General features: G+C 41.8%; 1 protein-coding gene across 3 annotated transcripts in view; it reads left to right on the forward strand.

Moving 5' to 3' along the window:
- The window catches only part of IL6 (interleukin 6), a 74,576-nt gene extending 47,599 nt beyond the window's left edge, over positions 1–26,977 (forward strand). For 2 of the 3 annotated variants that reach the window (XM_081833960.1, XM_081833961.1), the window contains 4 exons: positions 21,332–21,531; positions 24,151–24,261; positions 24,776–24,913; positions 25,951–26,977. In XM_081833960.1, coding sequence (XP_081690086.1) covers positions 21,388–21,531; positions 24,151–24,261; positions 24,776–24,913; positions 25,951–26,118 — 561 coding nt within the window. In that variant the 5' untranslated portion in view covers positions 21,332–21,387 and the 3' untranslated portion in view covers positions 26,119–26,977. Of the gene's footprint in view, positions 1–21,292; positions 21,532–24,150; positions 24,262–24,775; positions 24,914–25,950 lie in introns of those variants that run through there. The other variant, XM_081833962.1, reaches the window with a different exon arrangement.
- The last annotated feature ends 424 nt before the right edge of the window (positions 26,978–27,401 follow it).

Consider the following 27,401-nt stretch of genomic DNA (forward strand, 5'->3'; position numbering starts at 1 on the left):
GCGCTCCTCCGTAGTTTCAGTATTACTTTTAGGCATGCTTGTTCTGTTCAGCCTGCCGGTACACCCATTCTTTCTCCTCTGTTTTCATACTGATTTTTCAAAATAGGAGACTTCAAATTGAACTAGTCACCAACAGCTCTGAAAAAAATAAGAGGACACGCAAAATATGAAGAATGCTTAATTTCAGAGAGGTTGTTTTTGTTTTTTTACTTCCAGCTGATCCAAATAACTGATTCAAAATCTGAAATCACTGCTGTTACATTAGACAGAATACAGTGACATTACTAAAATATGTATTTTTGTTATTTCTCATGGGAGCAGAAACTGATTTTGAATGGGAAAATGATGAGTCAAGCTAAATACAAGAGAACATGCTGAACCTTTAAATTGTAGAGCTTGTTCTGCCAGATAAATGGCTCACATATGATGAATGACAGCCCCTGTTTCACAAACTACAGATACTGGGACGTGAATCACATGGAATCAGCAACAGAAAATTGAAGTCTTGTGCCACTGTTGCAGCAATACTTAGGAGCAGAACACAGTATCAGGCATGCAGAGAAAAGTGCAATCCATTCCTATTTCCAGTCTACAACCACCTATCATTATATAAAGGCAATTTTCTCTACGAAGTTGCCATGCTTTCGTAATGCAAAATGGTGGCAGAAACTTGACCAGAACGCAACCAGATGAGCATGGCAGCCATTCTGGCTCAATATATTCCATGGTCAGCTTAAATACACACACACACAGAGAGAGAGAGAGAGAGAGAGCGCTTAAGAGCTTAATAATAAGTTCTCTGTCCTGGGAGATCCATCTAATTTCCTTGCCTCTGAGTTTCTGCTGGCAATTGCAAGTGTTCGTGGCCAGCACCTAGTGCTGGAGCTAAGCCGGGAAGTTTCAGGAACTGTGCCAGGGTGAACTCAGTAGGGAGCTGTTAACCCAGTTAGGGTCCAGAGAAAACAGAGAAACTTGTAGTCCCACTGCTAGCTCCAGCTCTTTCTGGTCATCTGCTTGGTCACTGTTTACAGCTGGATCTTCTCCTTGCTCCTAAATAAAGCTTTCCTCCCAAGACATCTGGCTATAGAGCCTCCTGCTAGCACAAACAGATGTTTCAGCCTCCCCCGAGCTGCAAAAACAAAGGGGGAAGGGGGGAATGCCCCCCTTCCCCCCGACGGCTCGGGGTAGGCTTGGGAGTCTAGGGCAGGTGGTGCACCAAATGGCACCCCCCTCAGCGAAGACACCTGGGGTGGTCCGCCCCCACCTCACCCCGCTTCCTCCAACCCTGCTTGACGTCACCTGCAAGGGTGCACTCCTCCATTGCCTCCTGAGACAGAGGAATGCCAACAACTGCCTCACACAAATCTACCTACTTTCCTTCTGGTTTTGAATTGTGGTGCCATTAATTTCATACAGAAAAAAAACACTGCAAAGAGTTAAGATTTTAAAGAGAAAGTGGAAAAAGAGGAACAAAAACTTAAGTCACCTCGAGGGTTTACAGTTAGGATGACTGAAATTTAAACAATGTCTTGGGGGGGGGAATAGATTACATTTCAGTTACATCAAAAGCCTTCGGTCATTTGACATCCTGTCTCCTTGTCCTCCAGTGACGTCTGTGTTGCTTTGATTCCACTGCTTCTCGTATTCAGAAATCTGAAGGGAGTGAGGGAATTAAAGTATTGAAACCATTCTTAACTCTATTCATGTTCAGGATATTTCAGAATTTCAAAACCCCAGTTGCCATGTTTCATTCATATTTTTTTCCATGGGCATATGCAATACAGTTTCCATGGCACAATTTCAAAATAAATATCCTGTTTTCAGAATTATATCCTGCCTACTATGACTACTGGTTTTTTGATATTCTTCTTTCGTTCCTGGAAGTTGAAAGCAGAAGGAAACAAATCAGGCAAGCAGAGTTTAGGAGTTTAACACACTTCATAGTATTTGGGGGGGAAATAGGCAGCCCCTTGTTTTATATAAAAAAATAAAATAGTATAATATTAACATTATTGATTTATTAAAAATATATATTCTGCCCTTTCCACTCATAGAGCACTCAAGACAGATAACATAAGAGAAAACAATAAACTGTAATAACAACAAAATATGAATAAATATATAAGGTGGGCAAAAACTATAAATTCAGAGAACCCAGAAAGCAAAATAAAGACAGTTACACAGGCTAGAAATCTACCTAAATGAAAACATTTGCAATTGCTAGCAGAAACTCAGAGGCAAGGAAATTAGATGGATCTCCCAGGGCAGGGAGTTCCACAGTTTGGAAGTTAGAAAACACTGTCTCATGCGTCTCTACCAACCGCAACTCAGAAGGTGGCATAGCAGTGACATTAGAAGAGGACCCTCAGTGGCCAGGACATTTCATACAGAGGTACACAGTTAATTTGACCCTGAGCTGCTTAGAATGTGTGGCCATGTGCTTGGTACCACTGAGCACATGGGCTTTCCCCAGGCTATAGCCCCTCTCAGCTACCACTGAGCAAGTTTTGGATGCAATAGTATTTCCACTGACAGATTACCAACAACCACAGATTCCTGTAGTTTGGATTGCTCTGCCTGATCATTTTTGAGTAGAGAAAGGACCACGCGGCTAAGGAAGACCGGCATTTAAACAATGCTACAGGTCATTTCACTTGTAAAATAAGTTATACCCTTACAGAGATGATTTTTACGTACTTAATCCCTTGCAAAGCCATCTAACTCTTTGTCCTGAGCCTACAACAAAATGTTTACCTTTTAAAAAGCATCTTTCAGCCAAGAGTCAAGAGAATAAATTAAAACTGTAACTAGACACAAAGGAATGGGTTTTTAAGCACTGGATTCCCATGCATATTGTTTACTGTAGTTTCACGCAAGGCAAAAGTTGAAGAGACAGAAATTAGTAAAGGGCATTGGAAACAGGCCTCAAATAAAATCCAGGTATGTGACAGTTAATAAGATAGTGCAACTGGCTGCGTAATAGGATCAGACAGATTTAATTAGATGTTATCACTTACAGATCACAATAAAGCTTTGCCATTTGTGCCACATTTTTGCTTCTAACAGTTGTCTCAAATATTGGAAGAGATACCCAGTGAAATGAAAGTTGTGATATTAATTATCTACCAACACATCAGCGCATGAGACATTTCTGCTTTGCTCTGATGATATGGACTGTCACATAGATGCTAATGTCTATTATCATCACCCTGCTTTTCATAATTAAAGATCACTGGAGCCAAAAATGGCATGAGGATGGTGAAAGGTGTTTGTCAGCTGCCAAGATACATTTCATACTGCTGGGCATATAAATCAGAGGTCAGAGCATCCATCATTGAGCATTCGTTGTTAGCTCAGATATCTTTCTCTACACTGAGAACACTAAAAACAAAGAAAACCTAGTTGAGAAACCAGCCCTTTCTATTAATATTGGGTTGGAGCCAGACTTACAATGCAATCCCAGCCACGACTACAGAGAATTAAGTCGCTCTGAATTCAGTGGGACTTACTCCCAGGTAAATGCTGCAGAGTCATTATTATACACAGCTGCGGCAGCAGGAAGACAGGCAGTTGGGACCTTATCCCTGTGCCAGTTCCAGGCTGGTGCAGCAATCAGGCCAGGATCATGTCCAGTGCTAGCCAGTGAAGGCTGTGAGAGTGACTCAGTATCCAGCAGATTCCAGCCAGCTCAGTGCCTGCCCTGGGAATACCCCGTTTGGTGGGCATAAGGGGGAGATCTGTGCCGAAAGAAGTTCAGCCAAGCCAGCAGAAGGAAACAGAGGGACAACTTTGCCCAATCCAACACCCTCTACCTCATCCCAGCACAAGGGAAGTTTGGATTGCAGCCTTGGTCACCTAATGATTTCTCTAAAGTGTAACTAACTCCAGGAAGAATGCCAATTACCCAAGAGCACTTAGTCAGACTAGGGTTAGAATTTTACATAAATCTGGAAAGTTAGATTTATTTATTTATTTATTCCTAATTACAGAATCTATTTATTTTGCAAAATTTTAAAGCAACTGAAGAGTCTTGGATTCAGAGTCCAGAACAGGAATTGCAGAAGAAGACGAGAATGGCACCATAGCATATCAGACACTGAGGTAGACAAGACTTTAGAGCTTTGGAGCCAACAACAAGAGAAATGCAAAGACAGAAACACACGTGCTTTTTATTACACTAAGCTCTAAATAGTTTAGAACCAGGATATCTGAGGACCCATTCTTCCAGTCCCATATAAACCTGCCTTTACCCTTATGTTCAACAACTGAGGCCTTGTTCCATGTTCAGAGATGGAATTTAAGTGGAAACAAGAGTGAACCTTTTCATTTTTGGCCACCTCAATTGTGGAACGAACCCCAGAGATGTTTAGTTCTCAATTGATTTTTTGAATATGTAAAGTTCTGAAACATAATTCGAAGATGCTTTTGTTTAGCTAGGCTATGGGTCTTTGCTGAATCCTCCCACCTAGCTGTGATATTTATGGTTTCATCACAGACTCCTGTGTTTAATATTTTAATATTTCTGTTCTGTGCTCTCACATTTTATTGTAAATGTAAATTTAATTGCAAGCTGCCAAGGGCTCTTGTTAGGACCAAACCATGAGGGTACAAAGTAGCTTTTGGGGAATGAGTCACAAAACAAAATACCGTACTCTTATTGGATCCCTTTGTAAGACTAAGTGCAATTGCTTTTTTTTTTTTTAATGTAGTCTGGATACATTGCCTGTTGTGATACTGGAAGAGATCTGTCCAGAAGTCCTAAAGTGAGGAAGGGGTTCTTATTTCAAATTCTGCATTGATTTGCCCAGTTAAGAAAAGGTGGCTTATTGGAAAGGGAGAAAAAATGACCCAATGGTGTAGTTAAAATCTCTTTTTGCAATACTGGTTTTAGCTAAGTTTAACAGAAAGATGCTTTATGCATGACCTTTTGTTTGCTCAAAGGTTCTCTGCCTGAAGGGCAAAAGACAAAGCACAGGGAAATGAGGTGGAATTGTTCAGAAACACCTGCAAAAGAATAAGCCTCGGGCATATTCATTATCTTCCCACCTGGTACAGCATTTCTTGAACACTTCTCAGAAGAAACAACAACTCTTGGCTCCCCCACCCTACACACACACAGCCCCCCCCCCCAATGAATGTGGTTGCTGCATGAAATTGATTTTATGCAGCATATCATTATGGCAGTCATGACAAAGCTGCTTAATACTGTCACAGGAAAACTCATCTGCCTGTACTAACAGGCAATAATGTGAATTTTAGTCCTCCTTAGATTCGTTTTTTTGTTTTGTTTTCTAATGTAAATGTCGGAACCACCTCTCCTTTTTCTGCAGATTCCCAATATTGTTACTGCCATTATATCCAAAAAGGCACTGTCTCTGAATTCCAAGAACACAAGATGGATTGGTGAGAGCCTCCTCTCTGACTATAACATGCAGGGCCATTGTTTTGTAAAGGCTTCTCCATGTTCCACGCAGGAGCAGTCCTAATCAGATCAATGTGTGAAAGGATGCCAAGTAGGCCTAATGACCAGTGGAGGGCAGGTGGAGTACCTCCTCACCAAGCTCAGTCAGTCCTTGACCAGTTCCCACCTACCTTACTTACCAACCTAGGGCAGAGTTCCCCGACCTGTGGTTTGTGAAACTTGTGCAAGCAGGTTGTGGACTTTATAAGCAAACCCCAAATAATGACTGATTGTAATCTTTAGCTAGCATGATGACTACCTCCTACAACCCTTTCCCCCTGTTGGCATGTTATCATGCTGTGTTGACACCAATCACCGAATGTCAGAAATACTCACATTTTAACACTATGGAACTGTTCCTTAACAACTTTATAAAAACTGGAATCTTTCTAAGTTTTCACGTCAAGCTGCCCAATGGATGGTTGACTAGTTTCCCTCCCTCTATTTTTTTTTTTAAAGATGGGGTCAACATTTGGCCACCTCTGGTTTTGTGTTCCTTTACCTGTTTTCCAAGAAAATTAACAACATGAGATTACATCTAATAGTACTTTTAGTATATCAGGATGCAATTCATTTAGCCCTGAAGACTTGGTTTCATTTAGAGTGGCTAGATAATCCCATTCTATCTTTTTACTTATCTTGGGCTACAACTCCTTCTCCATAATTTGATTTGTTCTTGAACACAGTTTCCCCTGTGTGATAAACTGATACAAAGTAGCAACTGAGCAATTCCACTTTCTGCCACTTGCTAACATTTCTCTATGGACCTACCGTTTCCTTGTTCTTCCTTTTGCTTCATACATACCAAACCCCTCCTCCTTTTGTTATTATTAACACTCCCTCCCTCCCTCTCTCTCTTAAGCCTGAGTTTATTTTCAGCTGTAGCTCAGTGTCATATCTAAAATTCCACCTATGAAAGCTAAACCAGTCCTGACTCTGAAGATGGATGATCAGGATCCTCCCTGGCTTCATTTTGCAAATGAAAATCTCATAGGACTGCTTTAGAGTGTTCTAATACAGTGTGTTTAGTTCTTTCCTCCTTTATTGAACAGCCTCAGGGTGGGGAAAGATTTTAAATTTTCTCTCAATCAGGACCAGCCCAATAAATTTTGCTACTCAGTCAAGGTGCATAACCATAGTGCCCAAGGCCGGTGATGTAACTTTGATACCTGAAGCAGAAAATCCCACGTGCCTCTTCTCGTCCCTGACAAGAGGAATAAATTAGAAAACAATTTGCTTCCCTTTCATAACACCCAACATCAGCTGCCTGAGGTTGTTGTCATACTGTACTCTCTCGAATGATAGGCAAACCCTGTGACTTGCCCAAATGCACCAATTCCCCAAGCTGGAAAGCAGCCCTGTGGAGTTGCTAATTAGCAAACCAGAAACCTCTGAAGTTCCTTAACATGTTCACCCTGAGAGTTCATGTCTTTTTTTTTTTTAAGATTTTTATTAAGAGTTTTGTTAATACAATAAAAAAAGGAGGAAAACAGAATAGACAAAGAACAGACAAAGAAAAACAAACATAAAATTTAACATCTTGTAATAACAATCTTTTCTTCATTTTTGGACTTCCTCACATCTCCCGCTCCTGCATTCCACATTAATAAAACTTTAGCCAGCAATTTATCACCTTATTTCCATTCTTATTATACACATTTTCAATATTTTGTCCCTAACTTTGAATATTTTATCTAGATCTTAAATACCTAATTTTAACATAATATTTATTCAAAATTTATTATTCTCATACAATTCACTCATTCTCATAATCTCTTCAACTAGCTTTATGATGCCCTGTTGTTTTTGAATCTCTCATCCTTCTTAACACTCATATAGTTTACAGTGTTTTTGTAAATAATCCTCGAATTTCTTCCAATCCTCCTCCACTGCTTCTTCTCCCAGGTCTCGGATTCTACCAGTCATTTCTGCTAGCTCCATGTAGTCCATCAGTTGCATCTGCCATTCTTCCAGCGTGGGCAAATCTTGAGTTTTCCAATATTTGGCGACAAGTATCCGAGAGTTCATGTCTTATATAGCAAAGGCAGCTAGTACTCTGTGACCTTCCGGATGTTGAAGGACTCCAACTCCCATTAACCCCAGCCAACATGATGGGAGTTGGAGTCCAACAACATCTGGAGGTCCACAGAGTAGCCAGCCCTGCTCTATAGGATTTCTTCAAAATACTGTAATATATTTGCACCATGGACCCTGTTATGTACTAAGTTGAATAGGAGAGCCAGTGTGGTGTAGTGGTTAAGAGCGGTAGTCTCGTAATCTGCTGAACTGGGTTTGCTTCCCCGCTCCTCCACATGCAGCTGCTGGGTGACCTTGGGCCAGTCACACTTCTTTGAAGTCTCTCAGCCTCACTCACCTCACAGAGTGTTTGTTGTGGGGGAGGAAGGGAAAGGAGAATGTTAGCCGCTTTGAGACTCCTTAAAGGGAGTGAAAGGCGGGATATCAAATCCAAACTCTTCTTCTTCATCATCCAAAAGGCAGCAGTCTGATTGGTCCTAGAACAATAGGATTCAGAATGCAGCTGTCTGATTGGTCCACAGGAGCCACCCAATCCAGCTCCAGGTGTAAGGGAATCCACAACCTGATTGGCCTACAGGAGAATCCCGGAATTAGCTGATCACATGGGGCCCGTTGTGTAAATAATGTATATAAGGCAGACATTCTGGGGGAACTCGATTCCTCCTCACCACTATGAGCTGAATAAAGAGCATGAAATCCACTCTCGACTCCGAGTATATTTCAGACCCCAAATATTTTTTGTTGCAGAGTACAGCTAAAGGAAGAAGACTGATAAATATGACTTGGACAAACTAATTGGCTGTTGTTGTTTTTAGTGCCAGTTACAACTCCTTTCTCCTGCCTTTCTTTTTTAACATGACATAACAAATAATGGTCATGATATAATTTAAATGTGATTCAGGAGGACAAGAGGAGTTTACCTGTGCAGCATTGCACATGTCCAGCATTTTAAAAATGACTGCTATGTGTGTAATGACAGCACACTATTGCAGCACCTGTCTGGGCCATGTGTCCCAGCTGTGCTAAAATGTACACATACCAGCTGAGGGCCTAGTTTATATGAGACTCTGATACATGAAAGGCAGCATGGGTAATTTCTTCTTGCCCAACCTTGTCATGTTTAAATCGGGCCTACAGTGAAAATCAGCCAGGGAAGGTTGTAATTGAATCTGTAGCTCTCTTGTCCTGTACAAACACACCCGTTTCTCCCACAACTTCTCTTTCTCTGACACGTGGAATAAATCCTCACTTCATGGATAACAGCCTGTGACAAATTATAATGAGAACAGGCAGACCGTGATGCCATCCGTTCTCGAATTCATTCTTCCCAGTCCCGTGGAACTGGGGGACAATGTCACATGTGACAGAGATAACAGCACCATTCCATTAATACAGTTTGATGTTGTATGTCACCTCTGAAGATCGGAACATATGAAAGTGCAGTCAGTGTTGTGTGAAATATTGTGGATTGAAAAGCGCATGAAGCATAAGGCTGTCAAACTCTGTTTTGCAAGTAGCGTTCCCTGACACAGCAGGTTGCTAAGCAACCTCCACCATGGCTCACCTAAATATATGTACTTCCCGAGAAAGCCAAACAATGGCGGCATGCTTAGGATGCATTCTTAGATTCTTCCCTTTTCTTTCAGAATCAGTCATCTAGAATCATTTAGGATTGTACTCCCATAACCGCTATCTCAGGATGCATCTATTCTTAACATACCTTTCCCAGAAGTAGTTCTGTCTCTGGCTTACACCCACAGTTATTCCTTTACTCCAGATCGTCTTCTCTTCAACACCCCTTGGTGTTGTACGCTACTCAGACAAGATACGAAAAGCAGCCTCATACTGAGAATCTGCAGCAGAAACCTGCACCGTAGCCGCAGAAAAATGGAAGATGAGTGTCTGCTGTTTAGATCATTTGGTGATCTGCAGTAGTTTGTGGGTTTCTGACTCTTGGTTGTCTAATAAAAGTAACAGGAAGCAACTCAACCCACTTAAATAGATTGCTGAAGCAAAGAGACCACTAGGGGTTCAACCACACTTCCGCTTGTCCAGAGCCTATAATGCATAGGTCCAAGCAGTTTCCCCCTTGCTCCACTCCTTTCCCATGTGTGAGCCCATCACCGTTCCTTAACCATTATTGGTTTGACCACTCCACGCCTGATGTTCACCTTGTTCTGCAAAACAAATCATGAATTGGAGAAACAAGAAGCCATTATTTGTTTAATCGTTAACCTGTGCTTTGTAAAACCATGGCTTAGTGCTACATGCAACCATAGAAGGGAAGAACACACAAGGGGTGAAAGAAAGGGATTTATTATTTTTTTTACATAGTCTTCAGATTAAGACCTCCTAAGAGAAAGCATTTGACAACATTCACCAATGTATTAGTCAGCATTCAAGTTGTCAGAAGTTTCCTTTATTAAGAAAACAACAACTGAAAGTTTATGTACTTGGCAAGCCTTGTTAAAAAGCGCATGCAGAGATGGGAAATCAGTTCCAAGGAACAGAAACTGTGAACCGCCCTGAAACCTCTAGGAATAGGGTGGTATCTAAATCCAATAAATAATAAATAATAATAGGAATGCCAGTTATCCCCTACACAGAATTATAAAGAAAAAAGGGGATGGTGGTTCTGGATACAGTGGAATGCTAAACAAGGAAACTGACTGTCTCCTTGCTAACTCAAGACTCTGGTTGCAATTACTCCAACTAATATTCTGGTGGGTACATATAGAAGATACATGAGACAAGCATAACCATGCCATTAATTTATGTGCAAGAGCAACTTTAGGAATGAGATACTTGGGACACACTTTCTTTTCCTGTGGTTCCACGTACCCCTGCCTGCAACACACATTGTCCTGATTTTGTCTTCAGTCTGAAAACATCATTTCAGAATAATCTTAAATTGTTTGTTTATTTATTTGGGGTTGGAGTGTATATATTCCCATGACTGCATCCTTTTTTCTTTTTGAAAAATCCCACATTGTGCAATGGCATTCATTGGGACCTGGTTTCCCCTGTACCAATCTACCCATGACTTAAACTCTTCTGGGGAGGCCTTGCTAATAGTTCCAGTTTCAAAGGAAGCTCAGTGGTCTCTGACCTGCCGAATGGTCTTCTCAGGAATAGCACCAGCTGTAGAACACACACCTCTGGCACATACAGTATGTTGTTTAGAAACATAAAATAGATCTTAAAGTTCTCCCCCCCCAAGATGGGCAATTGGTGGAGCCTGTTATAAAAAGGCCAGTAGGCATAGCAGTCACCCAAATGTGCCATGGGGTTGAGATCTGGGGTGAGGGCAGCACCACTTTATTAGAAATGCTTTAAAATGGGTTAATTTGCTTTATTCCCTGGGTAATCCAACTCTGCTGGCAGCATAGACATATTTGCCTTCTATTGAGTCAAGCATTAATAAAAGCAATGAGTCAGTATTGGTGCAGACTGAACTGTCTGATTGAAGACTTCCAAAGAAGTGTTGGTATGGACAACTAAAACTGGGATGATAGAAGAGAATGAATGCATATTCAATTTCTGCTGGCCAAGTGTCCATGTTTGGCTTTCAAGCTAGGTCTAATGAGCACATTGAAAAAGTTCACATACCATCCCTTCATAGAGAAGTGATCTGTGGAAATGATTCTATACAGGATTTAGTTTATTATTTATTGCATTGCCCTTTGTATGCCTCTCCTATAAATAAATTCCTATCTTATTAAGTATTGCAATGCAGCAAGTGTTCAGTTCAGGACATAGTGATTCATCTGTTACCTTATTAATAAGAGTACATAACCTGTCAAGTTGTGTGGTGTACAGTGGAGGCCCCTCTGTTAGGAAAACTGGGGCATAGCCCTCCCAAGATTCTGAGCCCCCCCAAAACCTCCAGAGTCATAGTCCAGTCTTTCTCCTGTTGTCTACAGTCATTATTAATACATTTCCACCAACCAAGAGGCTTCCTAAATGCTTCTGCCCATCTCCTCTGCTTAGCCAATCAAAACAATCACCATCTGCAGGTGTAGCCTCTGTCTCCAGCACCTCAATCCCTCAGAAATGGCTTTGGTAGGGCAGTGGATTGGTTTGCTCATTTCCCTTCCTTTTTACTCTGTAAGAAGCTAGGGAGAGAGGGAGAAACCTGCAAAAATGTATAGTGGGGAGCACAACACTGATAAGTCCTCCTTGTCAATCAGTCCACCCTAAGCCAATTGGAACTTCTAAAACTAAGCAATTCAGTTATTCAGACTCCAATCACATCTAGAAGCCATGGAATTTAGCGGGGCTTACTTCTGAGTAATGTATGGTCATTGTGATGTTAACACACACTAGAAATTGTGGCAGCAGGGACCCCTCAACCTTTGCTGTTCACTTTCCAATGGACAACAAAGATTGCTTCATTTCAGCAAACATTCTCCAAGTTGTTTTTATGTTGCTGATTTTAAACCTTTTGGACTGCAATCCTATATTCACTTACCTGGGAGTAAATCCAATTGAATTTAATCTGGCTTACTTCTGAGTAGACATTTACTTTACAGGATTGCACTGCACTTTAGTTTTCAGATGCTCCAGAAACCGGACAATGTAAAAAAGAAAAAAGAAAAAAAGCTGTATAATCCTATATGTCTTCCATTTAGATGTTAGTTTTTTTATTGATTGTGGGATTTTTCTTTGCTGCATATTGATTTGTTTTCATTTATATTACAGTACACCCTTCACTAACCTGGTGCCCTCCAGATGTTTTTGTCTACACTTCCCATCAGCCCCAGCTGACAACAGCTGTAAATAAATGATACTGAAATTAAATAAACCAAGGAAACATGTTATCAGAACCAACTCAGATTTGATCTCCACGGTCTTGGGTGAATTAAAGGGATGCTCTCTGTCTCCTACAAGATGTGATCTTTGAAAGTGGGATTAGCTACTAAGACCTGTGAAGCAACACATTCAACATGCAGGGCTCCAACTAGAGTAACTTCAGTGGAGCTAACAGAAAGCAGAACAATATCAATGTCTGTTGAACTCCCAAGTAAATAGGTATAGAATTCAGCCCTAGCAATATGAAAAGCTAGCAATCAGATGCATATGAGCTTATGCAATTTATTTTGTATCTTGCCTACCAGCTACCCTATATGCATTATTATCTGCAACCCTTTCACTGCTCTTCAGCTTCACAACTCTAAGAGGTAGCAACTTGCCAAAGATAAGCAGTGAATGTTGCAACCAAATGATGAACATCTCATTTCACGTCCACATTCTAACCACAATACCACAAAGCACTCTTTTGTTCATACAGCATGTGTGTGTGTTTGTGTAGTCAGTATTTATTCATAAGCAAAGGGCTGCAGCAAAAATCTAGACTGAAGACAGAGGCAATATGAAAAGAGAGCTGGCTATGTGTCCCTTGGAATGGGGTGAGCCTAGCATTCAAAATGACAGACATTACTAGCAGCTAATCAAAGGCTGTCGATAGCCATCAGTCTTAAGGTGTTTCTGTATAAGCCGAAATCAGGCTGGCTTTTTCTTACAGGTATATTCTGCAACATGTCATAGACACAATAACAGAATATTTGTGGTGGATTTATACTGGACTGTCTACACTTCATTCTGATTTGTTAATTGTTCTGCTATGCTTCCCTAAAGTTACCCCTTGATTGCCATCTTGCCCTGGTTGGCATCTGTCTGTCTCCAGAGACAATGGAGTGTGTCTCCAGGGATGAAGTCAAATTGCTGTGTTAGCAGCACTGAAGTGAGCTCTCCATGGCACAAGCCTGGACAGTGTGTATGAAGAGAGGTTCTGGACGACAAGACCGCCCTCTTGGCCTCGTCAATGTGGTCCAAAGCAACAAAAGCGGGACAAAAAGGCTGAGAAAGTTGTATGTTATGAAAAGTTACAGGATTTCATCAAGTAGCTACAGGACTAGTCGTATGCCCACCCCAAAGGTTTTGTAGGTTTTCAAGTATATTGAAAATGGGATTACATATAATTGCCTTGATACCATTATCATCACAAATCATCACACCATAAAAAGGATGCCAGGCTTCCTGGATGAGTCTGGATGAGCTTTTACTCCTCCTCTCATGCTTCACATGGGACATATAAAGGTTAAGGTAAAGGACCCCTGGATGGTTAAGTCCAGACAAAGGCGACTATGGGGTCCAGCGCTCATCTCGCTTTCAGGCCGAGGGAGCCAGTGTTTGTCCACACACAGTTTTCCGGGTCATGTGGCCAGCATGACTAAACCGCTTCTAGCACAGCAGAACACTGATGGAAACCAGAGTGCTCAGAAATGCTGTTTACCTTCCCTCTGCAGCTGTACCTATTTATCTGTTTGCACTTGCATGCTTTCAAACTGCTAGGTTGGCAGGAACTGGGACAGAGCAACGGGAGCTCACTCAGTCACGGGGATTTGAACTGCTGACCTTCTGATTAGCAAGCCCAAGAGGCTCAGTGGTTTAGACCACAGCGCCACTTGCGATGGGACATATACTCCCTAGCCTGACCCTTTAAAAAATGCACCAATTTTCATAGGCTTATCCTGTTTGTAAGTACTCTGGAGATGGCGATAAGCTTTCTTGGTAAACTTAAGGGGAGGACAGCCAGCCAATGCCACAAACAGCCAGATCTGGTTCAAATATAACAAACTTTCATTATCACAGAATTCAAGTCTCGAAAGAAACTGGTCTGTTTAAACATTTCACAGTAGAAGGGCGTTCAGAGTATCCCTACTTCTCTAAAAACCCTGATGTGTATTTTCACCTTCACTCTCTGTTTTGAAAGAGGCCAGGACTTGAAACTCTGACTTACGTAATAAATTTGGTAGTGGATCTGAAAAAGGAGGGGTTTTTTTTTAAAAAAAAATCATAACTTTAAGCATTGTGAGGAAGTTTAACATTGCGCCAGACGTGGGTGGGTGTTTAGTCGGTGTGAGATCCTGAATTTCAGCAGGCTATTCTGTAGCAGAGAAAAGTCAAAAGTCCATTAGGCAATTTGGAGGCCCAGGACAGCTCCTCACATATTTATAATGGATTTTTATTCTTGGGTGTGGTTTCTGTCTCTTTAATAGCTCTGGAGCATAAACAAGAAGCCTGCATCCATGGCACACCGGCTGTATTCAGATCTCTTAAATAAAATATACAAATCTCCAGGAAAGCTAACTGTAAAACATGTGCCTTCAGTGGCTGCCTCACTTGCCCTTACAAAATATTATTCAACCCTTTACATGGTTAATTGGAAGCAGGGCTCATTGTGTTCAGTGTTCAGGGGACTTACTTCCACATCAGTATAAACAGGATTTGATTAATCACCATAGTGATTAGTGAACCATAGTGAACCAGCCACCACTTGGACTACTGCAATGCGCTCTACGTGGGGCTACCTTTGAAGGTGACCCGGAAACTGCAATTAATCCAGAATGCAGCAGCTAGAGTGGTGACTGGGAGTGGCCGCCGGGACCACATAACACCGGTTCTGAGAGATCTGCATTGGATCCCAGTACGTTTCCAAGCACGATTCAAAGTGTTGGTGCTGACCTTTAAAGCCCTAAACGGCCTCGGTCCTGTATACCTCAAGGAGCGTCTCCACCCCCATCGTTCAGCCAGGACACTGAGATCCAGTGCCAAGGGCCTTCTGGCGGTTCCCTCATTGCGAGAAGTGAGGCTACAGGGAACCAGACAGAGGGCCTTCTTGGTAGTGGCGCCCACCCTGTGGAATGCCCTCCCATCAGATGTCAAAGAGATAAGCAACTACCTGACATTCAGAAGACATCTTAAGGCAGCCCTGTTCAGGGAAGTTTTTAATATGTAACGCTGTACAGTTTTTAACACTTGATTGGGAGCTGCCCAGAGTGGCTGGGGAAACTCAGCCAGATAGGCGGGGTATAAATAATAATAATAATAATAATAATAAATAATAATAATAATAATAATAATAATAATAGATTATAGTCCTGTTATATTTGATGAGTTTCGGTTGTTATTACTTATTTATTAAATTTCTATACCGCCTTTCATCCGAGGATCACAGGGCAGTTTAAAATATAAAAACACAAAAATACATGCCATAATAACATACAAAAACGATAGCCCCACCACACACAGTGGCCATAAGGTTGAAAGTTAGTAAGGCTCAAGGATGTGGACAAGGGGCTTGGACCAGTCAGGACAACCACTTGCATTCTAGATCCTCGTGCTGTTGGAGGAAACTGATTTTCTAGATCCATTTCAGTCAGGGTTTAGGCCTGGTTTTTGCACAGAAAATTGTTTTGGTCGTCCAACAGAGGACTTCTGTTGGAAGAGAGACAGGGAGAATGTGTCCTTGTTAATTCTCCTAGACATCTCAGCAGCTTTTGATGTCATCAACTATGATATCCTTCTGGAGCTGCTGTCCTAGTTAAGGGTGGGTGGCACCTCTTTGCAGTGATTCCAGTCCTACTTGGATGGTCATTTCCATAGGGTGATGTGTGTGGAGCGCTCTCCATGCAGCCTTCAATGTGGGGTTTCCTCAGGGTTCAATTTTACTCCCCATGCTGTTTAACATCTATATGAAACGGCTGAGTGGGGTCATCTGGAGTTTTGGAGTATATTGTCAGCAATATGCTGATGACACTCAGCTCTGCTTCTCCTTTACATCTGCAGGGGAGGCAGTGATAGGCTGGACTGTTGTCTTGCCTCAGTAATGGACTGGATGAGAGCCAACAAACTGAAGCTCAATCCAGAAAAGACTGAGGCACTGTTAGTGGGTGGTTCCCTAGACCAGATGGATGGGAGGTTGTTTGATCTTGGTGGGGTTATACTCCCTCTGAAGGAGAGGGTATATGGCTTGGGGGTACTTCTGGGTCCATTGCTGTGGCTCGAGGCTCAGGTGACACAGATTGCCTTCCATCAGCTTTGGCTGGTGCTCCAGCTGTGCCCCTGCTTGGACAGGGATAGCCTAACTCCCATTGTCTGTGCTATGGAAACCTCTAGGTTAGATTACTGCAATGTGTTATACCTAGGGCTGTTATACCTAAGACAGCATAGGCACCATCCATTTCCTGTGGCCCTTGTAATTGGAAAGGGGGGAGGGAGGGAGGGAGGGAGGGAGGGAGGGAGGGAGGGAGGGAGGGAGGGAGGGAAAGAAAGAAAGAAAGAAAGAAAGAAAGAAAGAAAGAAAGAAAGAAAGAAAGAAAGCTATCTGCTTGCTGTGCAGGTTCACAGAGCTCTCTGGGACTAAAGGGGAAGTGGCTCCTGGTTTCTCTGCAGATTCCCATTTGTTTTCCAGGGGAAAGTGGTGGCACAAAGGCAAAACCACTTGGACTTGTGCTTTCCAGGACAAGCAGAAGTGTGGACCAGCATTAAGTCTGAGAAGGACTCCTTCCTCCTCTTAATGTGGATCACTGATAAAAAAACTGAGTCCAGAGAAACTCAGGCTGTTTTCTTTCATCATTCACAGTTTTGTATCTCTTTCATTATTATTTTTTTGAATGGGCCAATGACTCCTCCTTCCTTTGGGGGAAATCATTTTCGGAACTATTATCAGGAGAGAGAGAAAATCTGAACTTCCCCAAAACAAGCGTCAATGGCAATTCTTAGGCTATTTTTAGGCTGGGCACTTGAAGCAACAACCAAGAAACTGAACGTTTTTAATTAATTTTCTACTGAAGACTAGAAAATGTAAGAAGACAGTAAGGTCACTTCCAGGCAGTGTGTTTATTGAGCATTCATCTTGATTTGTTTGAGTGGAGATTAGATGACAGTGCACCAACCAAATGTCACCCCGTGGTTTCAGCCGCATCTCCCCTTCACTTTCCTTATTGCAATAAACCCAATAGTTTTGGGGAGCAGACTTTTTGCACAAGACCCTCTAATCAACTATAATTGTGACAGACAGCTGAATTTTCCAGTGTATGATTGAATCCTTCCTTTAAATAGCAGCAGTGCCCTTTGAAGCAGCTGCAGAGGGCACACCATTAGAATTCAACATTAGAACCCTGATTCAATGTTTTCCTCAATACTGACGACCCCCCCCCCAGCACATGATTTGTGTGCAATGGAGTCCCATGGGGAGTGCTGTGGTGGGTGGGAGACAACCTTAAGTTAAGTTGGAAGGCTACATTTATAATGCTCTGCAGGGGTGGGTGGGTGGGTGAGGGCCTGTCCCCCTGCCCTCACGTAAACTCAAATCTGCATTTTATTTTTATTGGTACAGGTGCAGGAAGGAGAGATGTTTTTTCATAGGTATTGAGGAGGTGATGAGACCCAGGGAGGAGCCATCAGAGTTGTAGAGGCAGAGGGAGCTATGGAGGGGAGTGACAGTTCTATTATCATCAAAGAACCAGGATTAAGTCCTGGATAGCTGTGGTTTTACCATTCAGTGGCCTGCTGTTGACAATCATAGAACTGATCCACAACAGGGAGCTGGTTGGCCCCGTACCATCCCCCTGTTTTAAATAGCTTTGGATTGGGTTGGGCTAGATCAAGGGTTGTCAACCTGGCCCCTACAGCCCACTAGTGGGTGTTTCAGGATTCTAGGTGGGCAGTAGGGGGTTCTACGGCACAAGCTGAATCCTTCCATCAAGCACTGGTGGGCGGTAAGGAAATTTTACCATCAAGGAAGATGCATTAGTGAGCGGTAGGTATAAAAAGGTTGACTACTCCTCGGCTAGAAGATCCTCAAGGTCCCTTCCAACTCTATAATTCTATGATTGTCAACAGCAGGCCAGTGACAGGCCAGAATCCTGGCTGAGGAAGCTGACCTGGTTTGTATTACAGAGGCCTGGTTGGATGAAACTGGTGTGTGTGTGTGTGTGTGTGTGTGTGTGTGTGTGTGTGTTAATCTCTCTCAGCTCTACCCATTGGGATTCTCCGCACACAGGGTTGGACTAGATTGCTTTTGAGGTCTGTTCCAGTGCTATAATTGCGTGCCGAAAGCCCTCTTTAAATGATTTGACTGATTTTGCAACTGTCTTTCCTGGCAGATCAAAGCAACTATCAGTAATATAACCGCCATGAAAACAATTAATTAGAAACAAAAGCAAAAAGTCAAATGAAATGTCATCCTTTTAAATAAGAACTGCCTTCATAGCAGTAATTGGAGCAAGTGTATATCTACTGCTGTGATTGCATTTGATCACACAAATAGTGCCTCTTCACATTTGTTGCTCCTGGCTGTGCTGTCTCATGGCAACTATATGGTCTACGTCATGTGTGTACCCAACATTTGTGACTTAAGAGTAAAAAGAGATCACAATGCCACTAGCATTGCCATCCCATTTTCCTGTGTAGGATTTGATAAGATTGTTCAAGGCAATTTATCATATAAAGATTTTTTTTTTTAAGGGCCACTATCAATTTTTAATCCTTGGCACTGATTTTGTGGCAATTCCAATAAGTAATGCAGAAGACGTTTTATAACTCTGTTGGCTTTATTTGTTTACTGTTCCGCTTTTTCATAAGAACAGAAGGCTTGATTTGAATACTTTCCACATAGAAAAATTATGTCCTACAAAGCCAAACGGCAACATGACATATCATTTTTTCTCCAGGAAGTAAGCATAAAAATCTGAAAAGCTGCACTGACTAAGGGTTTTGCAATGCACCCAGAGAGTTCCCCAGTACGTCACAGGCAATTTGTGTGGTACAGTACTTTGAGCAAATGTCTAGTTATATACTATCTAGGAGGCCTGTAGTTGTCATTTTTAAAAATAGTTTCAGCTGAAAGCAAAAAAGGGGAGTAGAAGGGAGAAGAACAGATTCTTCCATTAAAATTTCCCAACTAGTTTGTATTGTGTGGCAACAAAGCAGAGGAACCAAACATCTTGCCATGCAACAGCCACAAAATTCCTGTTGCATTATACAGAAATAACCTGGATAGAGGTAGTCATGATGGTTGGTGGTAACTATCTACTAGCCTAACATAAACGTGTGATTCCAATGACTTTCTGTATGTGTACATGGAACAGGTCATGGGCATTAAACCAGAGTGCTTCTTTCTGCAATAAGATGGTGCAAGAAATCACTTTTCTCTATCTGTATTTAACAATATATAAAGTTAGTGATGTGTTACCATTAAGTATTTTACCAAGACTTTAATCATCTGCAAGCGAGCTGACACGGCACTTGCTGTAAAAATGCTTTAGATAATAAGCATATTAGAGAAAATCCTTTGGTTTTTTTATTTTTCTGTTTCATGTCCATTGCTTTTTGTTTTAACCACTTTTTTAGCATTTTGCGGTGAAGATGTCCTTAAAATGTCTTAACAGAGAGATTTCTTAAGCCACTGAGATTCAGAGACCTCTATCTACAGAAAGAAAACTGAGTGCATTTCAGCCATTTATCCTTGCTGACTACGTACAGCACCTTGATTCACAGAAGGGCAACATATGATCTTTCTACTCCCTTCAACCTGATTCACACTTCAAGCATGTGAACAAATCAGAGGCTGAAGTGAGGACAGGTAATATAATCCCAGAGGTAACAGAGAAGAGCAGCCTGCAGAGGCTCCCTCAACCTTGGCGACTGATCATAAAAGCAAGCCTTATGTACAGCAAGAGACCAGAGTGCTGTTGACATATTCCAGGAACTCTATTTACTAAGTTTTTTTTCAGGGTGGATCTATGAGTTTGTTTGGACCCTGGACAAGGGCCTGGAGGCTGAGAAGTGTTGGGTGGAGAGGTGTGTCAGAAGGAGAAGGGACGGCTATCTCTGCATACTGATTAGTAATTTGTATTATCAGTGGAGGAGAGCAGAATGACCCGCAGGCCCTTGACAGCTCTATCCCATCCATCCAAAGAAATCTCCCCAGGAGCCACTGGTGGCCTGTGAGCCAGCTCTCTAGCAGGTGCAGGAGGCTGGAAGCCTGCAAGGTCTTGAAGCGCACTGTCAAGCATCATGGCACTCACATAAGATGCCCTGGGCCTCATAGGTGGCCAAGGCATTGATCAAATACTGATGGAGCTATCATTGCACCTGAGGCGAGTCCTCAATGGGCTGCACATGTGCTGTGTACCATTACTCTGTTCTCCATACTGCAGGGCAGCCCTTTCTGTGCTTGCAACAAAGGCTCCCACCTACTTTTTGCATTGTGCCGTGTGCTTTCCCACGCATCCTTATCATACATGACATGTGTGCACAGTCATAGGAACTGCTTGGGGTGGGTGTGATCACTCCCTGCTGCTATGGAACAGTTTGGATGCAGTTTGGACTAGGATTTCCCCATAGCCAGCATAACAGAGCTTTTCCAAAGAAAAAGCTGAATTGCTTTTTGTTTATTATCTCAAATGACTACTTTCACTCCTTCATGAGAACTTTTTTTTTTGCTCCAACACACACAGAGAGGAAATGAAAGAGGGGTCATCCATCACCCTTGCACATGCCTCACTTTAAGTCTGTAAGCAGTCCACAAGAACATTAATCGAAGTAGGCTAAAAGACATCTTCAGTTCCCTGTGACCTCACGCCTTACTCCAGTATTTCCCAGCAGATGCCCCCATGGTTCATTATACTACTTTAAAAAAAAAAAGAAACCACCGCAAAAAAACGCGGTAGTTCTTAATCAACGTTGGATTTCCCCAAGTGCAGTCAGACCCATCCAATAAATAGGTTCAGAAATGCCCTACAACTCACTCAGCTCTACAGCCCCCAAAGCTACAAAGCTTCTCGAGGCAGCAAAGAGGGTCAAGCCTAAGAAGAGAAGGCCATGCAGGCTCCGCTGGGATGTGAGTTGGCAGCCGCCTTGGCGGGCTCCTCCCGTTCTGCAAGGGAGCGTCTCCAACTTGGCCGGGCAGCCTGGCGCGCAGCTGCAGCCGGCGGGAACCTCCTTGGTTCAGCTTGCCTAACTTCCTCCTTTTTCTCCCCTCAGGCGTTTTTGGGGCTGCCGTCGCTCTCCTGCTGCTGCTGCTCCTGAGGGCAGAGGCTATGCCTGTCGGGGATTCCTCCGGGGAGTCCGAATTCAGCGACGACTCCTCGGCCAGGACGGTGCCACCCGAGCGCCTCCAGCTGCAGAAATGCGTGGACCTGGCGCGCTGGCTGCAGGGAAGAGCGGCCGGGTTGACTCGAGAGGTGAGAGCGAGCGCGCAGAGCGCCAGGGGAAACGAGCGCGCGTCCTTTCTTGGGGCGGGGACTCGGGCATCTCCTTTCCTTCTCTTAGCTGGGGTGTTGCAACTGTTCAAGCTTAGTGCGGTAGCTCCTTCTGCTCCTAAGCCTGGAGAAGGGAGTGCATCTTTCCAATGGTTCAAGGGCGGACAGAGCCTCGCAACAACGCCTTGGGGCGTTTGCGCTCCCAGGACACCAGCAGCTAGAGACAGATCTCTTTGCAGAAGGACGGTTGAGATAAGAAAAGCATTTACTGCAAACGAACAGCAGCAGTGAAGTGGATTCTAGCAGGCCAAAAAGCATGCAGGCACGTCCAACAGGTAGATCATGATCTACCAGTAGATCACTGGATGTTTGTGGCAGATCACCGGTAGATCAGTGGCTCCCCCCACAGAAGTTAAAAAACTTTGGCTCCCCTAAAAATAGCTCAACACCTTTGCCCTGCACCCCTAAAAACGGGGCTTTTCTCCTCCCTAAAGAAGGTCAACAACTTTGATCTGAACCCCCCAAAAAGGGGGTAGATCACTGCCACTTTTTATCTCTGTGAGTAGATCACAGTCTCTTGGAAGTTGGCCAGCCCTGTACAGGAACCCAGGAAAGGCAGGATACAGGACTGAGCAGTGATTATTATTATTATTATTATTTGGTAACTCCCAACAATGTAAGTGCCCAATAAGAATTTTGTTTGAAGTGCCCCCAAGAATTTCTAAAGGATTTAAAAATTATATTTATATCCCACCTTTCCTCCAAGGGGCTAAAGGTGGGCTACAGGGTTCTCAAACCGTTTGAATGGCAATGTTCATCGACTATGGGATGCGACCACCTCAAATATTTGGTAGGGCAGCGGCAAAGGAACCTCAGCCTTTAGGAGCTGGTTCCTATGCCCCATAATAACTCTGTGAAGTAAGTTAGGCCTAGAAGTGACTAGAGATCTCCTGCTGGGCTTCAGAGCTGAGTGGGGATTTGTACCCTCATCCAACACTGTGAGGATACCGAAATGTAGAGCAGAAACCTTCAGAACAAAACCAGGAAAGGCCAATATGCACATAGGAAGCATTTAATAAAACTATATTTATTTAGAACACAGCTTGTGTACATAAAGTATGTCACAATGCAAAGGATGATAAAGCAACAGGTAAACCATGTGGGTAGGTGGTTCTCATGTCAGGAAGGTGGTTCTCATGTCAGGAAGTTGGTCGTTCATTACCTGCTCTGAACCAGGGTTGTGCTTCCTTGAAGGAACGAATTTGTAGAGCTACTTTTGTCACTTGTGGCTAAGGGTGCCTTCTACCAGTTTCAGCTGCTTGGCCAGTTATGGCCATTCCTGGGCAGAGAAAATCTCAGGAACTGACTACTGCAATGTACCCTATATGGGGCTGCCCTTGAGTTTGGTTCAGATGGTGCAGTTAGTATTGCTATCTCATCAGCCTATTACACCTTTCCTCCAACAATCTATTCTTTCAGTGTGATTATGACCCTTTCATTTGCTTAAGCCTTTTCTGAATGAATTTTTAAAAATACCTTCTGGCATTCTACTGTTATTTCAGCTGTTATTCTTTTGTGCATTCTTTATATTTTTGGTTTTCTGAACACCACTGAGACATTTTACTGTGTCATAAATTGGTGTATTTAAAAAAAAAAATACACATGGCATGCACATGGCATACTTTCAGAGCCTCCTACAGTAACCCTCTAAAACCTACATTCATTGTATATATACAAACTTAAGTTGCAGTCTATGTGCTGCCATAGGTGCCGCCAGCTCCCTGGGTGCCCGAGCACCCACAAAATTCCCCATGAAGGGGCCAGGCACCCACAAATTTTGGTGCCAGGGCCATGCAAGCTGCATGGCACCCACGGCCCCGGGCTCCCACAGTCGTGGGGCCAAGCTAGCACTTTTGTGTACCACTTACCTGGGAGTTACTTCTGAGGTGACATGGTTAGGTATGGGCTGATAGGCAGAGTTTGAGTGATGGCGAAACGCTGGGTATTTCTAGAAGAATCATTCAGCATGATGTATTGTCTTCTATTGGTCACCCTTATTTAGGAATACACATTTGCTTTAGTAGCAGTATGTGCTTTTCTATACATAAAAATATAGTGCTCAATACATTCCTGTTCTCTTTCCTTATTCACTTATTACTTCATACTAATATTCACCAAAGAAGTTAAGATTTATAGAAAAATGAATGATTTGAGATTGGAAGTCTTGTTTTTTGTTTTGCTTTCCGGGGTTGGGAAATTTGGTTCCCTGGCTAAACATAGTGAAGAACGCAATATTTTGCAGGGAAGTTCAAAATGCAGGGGCACACCTAGGTTTTTATAGGAAATGTTTAAAAAATGGAGTTACAGTTGCAAATTGACATTTAGAATCCCTTTTTCTCAGTATACATTACAATTCCAATTTGAAATTGACCTAGCATTGCGAATACTGCTGCATCTTCAGATTAGGGATAGCTCACAGGAAAAGCAATTTTAGACCACCTAATGAATGTAAGTGATGGAGAGATGTTTACATCTTCCATGGGGTATATGGATGGTGGTCATGGGGGGAAAGTCTGATTAAACCTTGTTGTGTTTTACTAGCTATGTAAGAAGGAGGCCGCCTGTCAAGGCAAGATGGAACTGGCCACGAATAATCTCAATCTTCCAAAGATCACTCAAGAAGATAAATGCTATGACACTGGATTTGAAAAGGCAAGTTTATTAATACATAACCAGTGGGACCAACAACAAAATGCTGCTTGAATTCTGCTGTTCAGAATTCCTGCCAGTCCATCCCATCCCCAACAGTCAAGGAGCATTCATTCTATGGTTACTGAACATGCTCAGACCTCATTGTGCTCTTTTTGGAGTTTCCCTTTTAGAACTAAGCATTTTTAATATGTTTGCAAATGCTGAAGTTTCCCTAAGCTTGCTGATGTTAACTACATAAGCAACAGCACTTATAGTCTGGATTGATAAAAGCTGTGCATTTGTGTAGCATGAAAGCAAGAATTAAGTAGGAATGATTAGTGTTTGGTGTATATAGTCAACCATATTATTTCCAAAGCTGTTCGTAATATTTTGTTCATCTCAGAGTATTTTGACTGCTTACCCCAGTCATACAGTTTTATTGCACCATAAAATATTTGTTAAGGAATGTAATGAGTGTAATATTTCTGACTCATAAATTTCCGTTAACAACTTTTTATTTATTCTCCTGTTTTAGGAAACATGTCTGGGAAGACTTTCAAGTGGTCTTTATGCTTTCGGGACATTCTTTGAATATTTAGAAGAGGCTTCTGTTGAGACTGCAGAAACATTTCGGCCAAGCACACAACACCTGGCAAATACCTTGAGATCAATGGTAACTTCTATTACATTTAATCCTACATAAATGTTCTGGGAGATAAAGAGATGGAGTGAGAAGATTACGAAGTTCTGGAAGACAACACACAATACACTCTGGTTAAGGACACGTAACACTACAGGCACTAAATGGAAACATTTTTTTCCCATTTGGTGTTTTACTTCTTTTTATTTAATTTATTAAATTTTTATACCACACTTCATTCAAGGATCACAGGGCAGTTTACAATTGAAAAACAAACAAATACATAACCTAAAAAACCATTGTTAGTTATGCTTATGACAGCTGTAACAATAAGCCTTATTAATAAGGAAGGGGGACTATGTATTAGGTTGATAAAGAAAATAAAAGACTTTTCAATTTCCCCCTCCATGTAGAATTAGGACCTGTCTATGTGTAAAGTTCTATAGATGTATTTTAAAATGCAATTTAAGTAGGTCCTTAACTTTTGAAACAGTGAGTTATTACCATTACCCAAAATAACTCCTATATAGGAAAAAGGGTTAGGGGTTATAATGTAGAACTTGCCCCTTACAAAAGTTGGCTGTGTGAATGGTTTGGTTTAAGATAGAGAATACTGAGAGAGAAACTGTATCCAATAATATTTTGGGTTCTGGATGAGAAGAGTGTATGCATAACTGTTCCTTTGAGTGATCTGCATTATGTGCTTATAAGCATTATAATTTATTTATTTATTTAATAAAATTCATCTACCGCTTGATTACCGAAAACCTCCACAGTCATGGGTTACTCCCAAGAAACCTGGGAACTGTAGCTTGTTAAAGGTGCTAAGAGTTGTTAGGAGACCCCTATTCTCCTTGAACAACTACAGTTCCCAGAGTGGATTCACAATCAATCCCTTTTCTTAGAGAACTCCTAGATAACTTAAACATATAACATTGCATGTTACAAAGGGTTCTGCAATCTGTAAATACGTCCAACTAGCATCTTGCCTGAAGATGAGTAAAATCCATTTGTCTGATAAAAAAACAGCACCATAACCAGCAACTTTTATTATTTCCTCCCCTTAACAGATGAACAATCCTGAAACTGTGACCTTGCCGGATCCAGCCGCTCAGAGAATTCTTGCCGCAAAGCTTCGAGAACACAGAGGCTGGACTGTTACACTTATCAAACACTTCATACTTCAAGATTTTACTTTATTTATGCAGAAAACTACAAGGGCTCTTCGTGTCTTATGAGAGGCCAGGAGTTCTAATGCCTCTTAAAAATTGGGCACATCAGTTCTCAAAACATCTGCAGTTGAAGCAGAGGCTCATGTTGTTCTCCTTTTTGAGAACTCACTATGTTGTTTCTTTAATTGGGAATATGCTATTTGCAGTTATTTATGATATTTAATATATTTATTAAATTTGTGTATGCATTTTTACTCCCAAGACTCACAGCCAATTTTAACAGGGAGTCAGCACCACACCATTTCAGTATTCACTGAATATTTTACTTGAAAATTATGGATCGAGAATATACAGCTAAATTATACCATGATATTTTTTTGGAAAAGTATATTTAATATATTTTTTAGAAAACAAAAATTTGTATGGGTTTACAGTAAAAGACAATCTGTTTTATTGCTGCTTTAACTGATTTTAATATTTAATATTTTATACTGTACTGTTGTATCCCACCCTGGGGCCTTATGGAGAATAAACCAAATAAATTATTAAAAAACTACTTCATTGCACTGCGTCTGTATTATGGGTTAATACCATGTTTATATCAGGTTTACTGCAAATGTCCTTTACTTTTAGTAGATCAAAATGTTTTCAATATATGTTCATTGCAAAAGTGAGCTAGAAAATGTTAAACATGAGATGTAATGTTACCAATGGGAGCTGTAACAAAAGGTTGCAGTACAGAGTGCTTCTGTTCTTTCAATATATTCTACTCCATTCTTCACAACAGACATTTTACATTCTGGGGCCAGTGAACATACAGAATCTTCAGTGGGCTGTTTTTCAAGGGGATGGGATCCATATATGTATTAGTTCTCTCTCTCTCTCTCTCTCTCTCTATATATATATATATATATAGAGAGAGAGAGAGAGAGAGAGAGAACACACTACAGTAATGGTTAAGATTAATGCTGGAGACCAGATGCATTTCAAACTGCAAGGGCTCTTTATATTTTTATGTTTGCTTTTATTTGGGGAAGATTAAATTTGAATTTGTGTGTGTGTCAAACCACATATATCACATTGCTCACACTCAGTTTTGTGCCTTTGATTTATATTCCACTTTTCAGCATTTTCACATCCTAAGGCAGCTTACCCGACATCAAATAACAACAGTGGGAAACTACATCAACAAAAGAAATAGTAACATAAAGTAGCAATTTGTTTAAATTACCTTGTTGCTTCTCCTTTGCATGTTTCAGTTTGCAGGCCACCTATCCACCCCTTCATGCTGCTGCTACTGAGATTTGAAACAGCACTCCCATTAATGTACTGATTAGAGAGTTAGAGCT

The sequence above is a fragment of the Podarcis erhardii genome, assembly GCF_964252035.2.
Source record: "Podarcis erhardii genome assembly, chromosome: 12".
Classification (NCBI taxonomy): Eukaryota; Metazoa; Chordata; class Lepidosauria; order Squamata; family Lacertidae; genus Podarcis; species Podarcis erhardii.